The 7765-nt window shown below is 36.7% G+C and overlaps 1 protein-coding gene across 4 annotated transcripts in view; it reads left to right on the forward strand.

Annotated features, from left to right (window-relative positions):
• LOC112143843 (vacuolar protein sorting-associated protein 13B) overlaps positions 1-7765 on the forward strand; it is a 292951-nt gene that overhangs the window by 25091 nt on the left and 260095 nt on the right. For all 4 annotated transcript variants that reach the window (XM_036216063.1, XM_024268054.2, XM_036216061.1 and 1 more), the window contains exon 4: positions 3517-3634. In XM_036216063.1, the coding sequence (XP_036071956.1) occupies positions 3517-3634 (118 nt within the window). The remainder of the gene's footprint in view (positions 1-3516; positions 3635-7765) is intronic.

Genomic DNA, 7765 nt, shown 5'->3' on the forward strand with positions numbered 1-7765 from the left:
CTTTAACATGAACGTAGTCAAACAAGGCACTGTACATTAAGACTCAAAACACAAGTTAACCCAGCAGTGTCAAACTCAATCACACCTTAGGTTGTGGGCCAAAAATGATAAACATTTATTAAACACAATAAAACGACATTTTCAAAACTTGAAAAACTTAACTTTTTAACATTTAAGAATAAAAAAAAGGCAGGAATATTATTCCAGAATAAATCAACTTAAACCTTAAATAACTTTCAGCAATTTACCCTCCATAAAAATATATTTTGTCAAAATTATGCAAGTTACAAATAAGCACAAGATAACATCAGGTCATTAATAACAATAAAAAAACATGATCTGGAGGGCTGGATAGAATTACCGGGCCTTGACTTTGACACATGTGAGTTCATCATTTAATACCAAAGATTTCGCCAACACCATCTAAATAACACACAGTTTGACATACGGTGACTCCTCCGCTGTTCACAGGTGAATCAGCTAATTGTGATGCAGAGGAAAAGCAGTTTTTCATATTGGCTTTACACCGATATGCAACACACTACTAATGTAAAACGTTATTATTAACGTTGCATAATGGTTAAAGCTGCTTTTCTCCTTTTCCAAATCAACTGGAATATATGTTCATATGGAACATAGTAAAGTTGCCCATAGACACATTGTTTTTTTATGTATGAGCTGGAGTCTTGAGCCAATGTGTTGATAAGGTCAGCTAGCTTGACCTTTCGACAGTCTCAGCACTCTGTCTGTTGTTTCCTGAATGAATCAAACGTCTGTTAGTGGACAGAGGCCATGTGTGACCCTTCCATGTCAAACAACCCATGGGTGCCCACTTACCTTCTGGGTAGGGGGTCTCTCCTGTCTGTCAGACTCACAGTTCCTGTTTGAAGTGTTTTTGTTTTTCAAATCATTGCACCATGTGACTTCAGAAACCAATCATTAGCTCTCTCGTTCTGTTGGGGGCTTTAATAGTCACTGCATTCCTGACTGGGATGTTTTCTCATGTGGGCATTGTTTTGTGTCTCCTGTCGTCTTCTGGTCAGGGGTTTGGTTGACATGCCTGTATGGTAAGGAGCACCACTTTTCCTGGTAGCTGTATATCTCCCCGTGTCTGTCTTTCCATCCCTCATCCCCTGTTTTGTGGCCTGCTGTGGCATTGGAGGGATCAGTTTACCCTGCAGCAGCTGAAGCAGGCTTCATTCGTCTCAGGGCTTCCCTCTGTGAAGTCATTTGTCACCTCTGGAGAATTGCTCACCGCCACAGTGACGTTGAACGCTTAATTGCGGCACTTCCAAATTTGGCAGTCTTGTTCTTTCATTGTGGTTCAGAGTTGAACTCTGTGTACTCTTGGCTTTCCAGGCTATACATTCCTTTAGGTATAGATATGAAGCTTTACTGGTTAAGTAAAGCTGTTTCAGATTTTATTGTGTTTGGTGATGCAAATGAAACACTGCAGAGTCTCAATGTAAATGGAGTCTGTCTTTTGTTGTGATGTTACATTTTACAGCTATAACTTTTGAAGTCATGACAAGTTTACAAATGAGATGTAAAGTACAAACAATGACTGCCCTGCAGCATGCCAATGTCAGTTAGAAAGAACAGTGATTTAGAGCTTACTGTGTACTTGAATTCTCACCACCCACTGAGGAAAGAAGAGAAGCTTCCAGAGCTACTCTGGTTTTCAGGTTAGGATTAAAGAAAGTTTTATTTCTAGAGGTCTCAACACATTAAAACAATTGCATGCAAACCTTTCTTTCTGCAAACTTGCTTCTATATACAAGTAGCAAGCTATTTGTGGGAGATATTTAATTTAAACAGTTTATTTGTAGGATTCATTCCGAAAATGCAACTTTGAGTGTAGTTTCAGAAATTCAATTTTTTCCCCGTTTGAAATTTGTTCTTAAAGGAACCATACCATGATTACTTTTAAGTTTTTCAGAGTAAGCTATATCCATATAAATGATCATATATTACCTTTGGAACACTAAAAATGTATGAAGTAGGAGTTATTTTTGTGGACTCTTTTTATACCCTGAAGTAAAACGACTCGATCTCTGAGGCTTTGTCTTTCACTCCCTGAGGTTTCCACCGACTTCATAACATCATCCTAGAGCCGTCCTTGTCAGCATGTCGCCCACAAAAAAAATGAAAACATAATAATATATTAGCTAGCTGATCTCCACTAGCTCGAGCTGCTAGCTTTGCAGAGTTTGTGTTAGCCTGGGGCGGAGCAGACTCTTCCTGGAGGGGGCGGTTCTCACCTTGTGACATCAGCATGTGAGGACCTGCTCATTTTTGTGGGTATGGGAGGGGCTGCTGTTGAGAGTGCAGGTTTTTAGAGGATTACTCAGAAATTCATGAATGGATTAAAATACTGCTTTGGGGTTCTTTATAGAGATGAATGAACAGTAGAATGCACTTAAAAGCTCAAAAAGTAGAATTTCCATGGTTTGGCCCTTTTAAATCCTCCATAATTATGCAAAAATTAAACGACTACAAAAAGTTGAAGCAGTATCTCCTGATATCTTTATGTAAATTGCTACAAAGATCTAATAAAAAAAACTTGCTGGTGGTTCTGAGTTTTCTTCTTGTGTATGATGGTGAGTTGCCATGAAACCTTGATTTCAGGAGCAGAGCAACATCTTCAGCTCAGCCACTAATGCTCCACTTGTTTCACCTCCTCTCTAGATGGAATAGATGTGGAAAGAAATAATAAAGATTTCCACATTGGTCCACTTCACACTTCACAGTGGAGCAAAACAGAATGAGTTGCAGAGACAAAACAAACAGGCTGTGTGAATGGGGCTTTTTTGGTAGTATATACACCTGTAGTTCCAGAGCACTCTCTGGCCTCAGGCACTCTTCCAGCTGAACTAATAAATACCCTTTCTTATCCAGAATCCCTGAATCTTGGCTCACTTTGTTTATCTTTAACTTCATCTTTGTAAAGGATGTCCATTTCATCACCATTTTTACACACACACACACTGAGGTTTGGTATTTGCCGCTCTGAACTCAACACACCATTTCTGCCTTGAATGCAGACATCTGCTGCTGTGGAGGAGGGACCTTCAGCTCTGTCTTCTGAGCTCCAGAGTTTATTTGTAGAGGTCGTGAGGATAAATGGGGATTGGATGATGGTCAGTGGGAAGGTTTGGTGTGAGCCTCAGAAACAGTGACGTTAATCAGAGACTTTCTAAATTCTACATTTATTTAAAATGACACATCATCCTGCATACATGGGCTGCAGTTTTAAAGTCAGAGGCGTTCTCATATGTTTAAAGAGAGTTTACTTTCATAAATTAATACATCTATTGGCTTTATGCAAAGTGTAAACCAATTCATTTCCATGTTGACATTTTTTAAAGTCAATTCCTCATTAGTCAAATGTTTTCTAGCACCTACAATATGTTAGTTAGCTCTGAATTTCTCTGATTTTGTGAATCAGAAGCTTTCAGTTTTCTTGGTGTTTATTTGACTCTGTATCATGGGCTCTCTTGTTTGCTTTGTTGCCAGGATGACCATGACAGCACCTCGAGTTCGACCAGCCGCAGTGCCTCTGATAGCTCCAAGGCTGTGGCCAAGCCCCGTCGCCTTCAGCAGGTAGCCCCCAGTGACCCGGACCTGCCCCCAGGTGAGTAATGGTTCTCTTTACCCAGGGAGACCATTGGACAGCTTTGCTGAAATAATTTTGTTCTGTAAAAGGGGATGAAAGTTGTATTTCATAAAACATTGTTTTTGCAAACCTATACGATTGATTTAAACTAAACTTTAATTTTAAACTTTACTTTAACTTTAAAATCTGGAAAAAAGCTTTTTTTTATGTAGTAAAATGCAAAGCCTTACTTATAAGCATTATTGATTCTAAAGAAGAGCAGCCTTTTTACAAGTATTTGGCAGACATTGTAAAATGTTTCAATTGATTTCAATGATGTTAACATCCCTTGTTGTGTATGTTTATCAATATTTACCAGGCGTGCCTTCTTATACAGTTTTTCTTAATAATTTTTCTTTCTACAAAGGTGAAAATCATCAGTTGTGTTAAAATGAAATCAAAATTAAACATGGAAAAACTGTATTGGCAACTTTATATTTTAAGATTTCCATTTCAAATTCCTGAAGTTTCGTCAAATTAAAATACTTTTGTATTTAACTGGAAAATCCACACAACATGAAAGAACATTTTTGCTGATGCAAAGATTCCTGACGGCCTGTTTAGCCACAAAGACCAGTGGTGACACATTTTTATAATGGCCATGAGCAGATTTTTAAAAGTTAAGCTATTTTGTTTTGTCCTGTATAAAATGATAAAATAGAATTTTTATTATAAATGCTAAGGATTAATGTTTCATGTAAAGCTGGTGCCGCAGAGACGGTGTTTCACTGCAAGTCTGCATCTTTTCTCAGTTTGAATGAATCAAAGCTGTCGTCCATTCTGTTGTTTAAATTTGTATCTCTTATAAAAGGGCTGTTTAGGTTTTGTTTGACATTTTTTCATAAAATAATCAGAAGGACTGTGTGTCTATTTGTTTGGGATTTTTTTTCCTCATAGTGACTCACACAACAAGCTGAAACACTTATTATGTGGTCACATTTGTAGCACTTTAGTGTAACTGAATGCAGGCTCATATATAATATTTAAACTGGATTCAGAAATATTTCTTCCGTTTATAATTACGTTTTACAGGACTCGTCTAATTTTTGTGAATTCTTGTAGAAACTAAAATCACAATCACCAAACTCTCTCACAAAATGATCACATATTTTAGCTATTTACTGGTTAATTATTTTTTCTACTAAAAAGTTGTTTAGTTTTTTTTTCATTGTTCGAGCTACTTCACATAGGTACTCTGTTTAAGAGTTAAAGGAAATAAAAATAAGAAAAAATCTGGATCTGATTACTTTGGATTTATTCATTTGTTTAACGTGTTACAAAAGTATCGGATCAGAACTTTGTTTCGGCAAATACACTATATAAAATGAAACAGAATCGGATTATGGCCAAGAAAACCTGACAGGGATATCACTAGTTTTCAGTAATGAAAATCAGAGGGATTATGAGGGTGGTTTGTTTACATAATAAACCAGACTGGAATATTTCTTCTCACCAAGGGTGTTTGAGTGCAGACCCACAGGGTCACGTATGTCCTTCTAGCGTTTAATCGTGCCTATGTCTTGATTTTGAAAGCCAAACAGTCTTTACAAACAGTTCTGCAAACCTCATATTATTAATAATGAACTACAGTATTTGAACATATGTAAATTAATACTCTTTTGTAAAATAAACTAATTGCTACATAGCAACAAGGGTTGTATCTTCAATCCTTGTTGGGAAACAGAATAAAATGGGGTCAGAAACATGGGAAAGTTGACATCACTTTGCTGTTATAAAAGTTGGACTGAAAAGAGCCAGTTTATGATAGTATAGTGACTCTCAGTAGAAATAAAGAGCTAAAAAACCCTGAGCTGCAGAAGTGAGGTCAGTGTGGCATCCTCCCTGAGCCCGAGTGTGTTTAAACGTATGAACTTAGATTTCTGGCTGCCTGTATCTGGGGAGGATCCATTTCCCAGCCTGATGTTTTGAGATGATATCTCTTCCCAGCTGTTAAAGCAGGGTGCCCCACACCCCAGCATTTTTCATTGGGCCTGCTTCAATCAGAGCTCCCTGGTGTGTGTGGGTGTCTGCATGAGTGAATATGTGCCTTTGTTTAACTTTGAGTTTTTGTGTATCTGTGTTCATTTAATTTCTGTTCACAATCAACTTCTCTACCACGTGTCCTCATTTCAACCCATTACAGCCTTTAGAGACTACTTGGGGGTCAGAGGTCGGAGCAGTTCAATAATAACAAGGAAGTAGATAAATACTGTAATCCCAGCCTTTCTAATTAGAAAGGTAGAGGTTAAAAGGTAGATGAGGTAAAACTAACCTGCTCTGACTCAGACTGATATTTGCCTTAGAATAGGAGATAAACCAAACATTTCACAAGTGTCTTAATGAACTTAAAGGATGTTTTCTAAAAGTGAAGACACAGCATATTAGCACTTAGGATTTTTTAATTCGTTTTTTTTTTTTAACACATTTACTTGTTATCGTCTCAGATTTCCTCTACAGATTAGTCACACTCTTCTCAAACTTATAGTGCCAGTATTTGGGAACAGCAGGTTTTTCCTGTTGTACAATTAGCATAATAATAATGGACTTTCAGTATGTTATCCCTCTGGCTTTTTCAGAACCATATTATGTATGTATGTGTGAGAGCGTATTTATGTGCATACATTTACATCTCATTTCCTTCTGGCATTGTTTTACAGTTTGCTCACAAACACGGTCTCTTGTTTTTGAACATTTGTTTTTTATTTCTGTTGATGCTTGGCTGTTTTAAGGTATTCAGGCTTCATGTCTTCTGGTTTCTGTTTTAAGCTCTCTACTTTCACAGGCTTGTGTTGATTTTTACTTTAGAATTGAACTGTCATTCTACAATTTGACCTGTGCTATTTCAAAGGAAAACGTTTTTTATCACAGAAATGTTATTTTATAGTACAAATGACAGAAATGCAGTCAAATGCATAATGTTTAGTTGTTGATATAATTTAGCATCCACATGCATTTGTGTTCACCTCTAAAAAAATACAGTTCTTGAAGAAAAAGGCTTTCAGAAAATCCCTCCGATTTCCTAAAGGGCTGGACGTTGGCAAACTGCTTTGTTTCATCATCTTTTATATAGAATAAAAGAGCAACCGCTCACAATTATTCAATGACTTGGCCTTGAAAATGAACACATTCAATTCATTTCTCCTTCATGTTCCCTGTGTGGTATAAAATGGCCTTATTCATTTATATGCCATGTAGCCGCACAGAGACTAAAGACCAAGTGCTTCCACCTTGGGCACGTCTGTGAGTGATTATGTTTACTGGTGCTTGTGGCAAACCATTGGCCACTGTTTGTGAGAGCTGCATTTTGCTTTTCAAGGGAATTCCTGCTTTGGCTTAACAGATTGTTGAAATGTGTTTTATTTTATGTGACTCTGAGAAGAATTATTTGTGGCAGTTTTTTCTTAAGTCAGATGCAGCATGGTACCTGTTAATGTAGTTGAATGGAACCAAAGATCCTCTCCAGATGTGAAGTTTGTGAGCTGGAATCGTCTCCTAAATCCAGTTGTTAAGTGCTTGTGCCTAATAATGCCATGTAGTGTAAGCTGATTCAACAATTATGAAAAAAGGAACACTTCTGTCATGAAAGAGAGAAAACCTCCCCAGACATTTTTCATTTTAAAGTTCATTTTAAATTGCTGCTTAATTTGTTAATTTTACAGGATTTCCAGTAAAGACATGTTGGAGGATATAGGGCATTTTCACCTTCATAACTAAAATAATTCTGCACAACTAGACATTTTTGAAATGGAAACAGGAAAGCTTAACTTAAGATCCACGTACATCCACCCCCACTATTATCGTAATCTTCTTTTCTTTTGGTTTGTCCCATCTGTATTCTAACAACTGCTAAAAATTCTAGAAATGTCACAGTCATGATACTTTTCTACCTTTTTTTTGTATTTGAGAATGATTTTCATTATTTGATCATATTGTCTCAAATAATGTTAAAATTACTCTATAAGTTGTACTAGATTTATTAAATGCAAATATAAAACCAAAATATTTTAACTTTTGGTATTTTGGTTTGATTAAAGTTGCTGCTTATATGACATACCTTCTGAATTTGAGTAGTTCATTTGCACTCTTGAGAAGTTTTATCTCAGAACAGTT

Source organism: Oryzias melastigma, linkage group LG16, assembly GCF_002922805.2.
Source record: "Oryzias melastigma strain HK-1 linkage group LG16, ASM292280v2, whole genome shotgun sequence".
NCBI classification, from domain to species: Eukaryota; Metazoa; Chordata; class Actinopteri; order Beloniformes; family Adrianichthyidae; genus Oryzias; species Oryzias melastigma.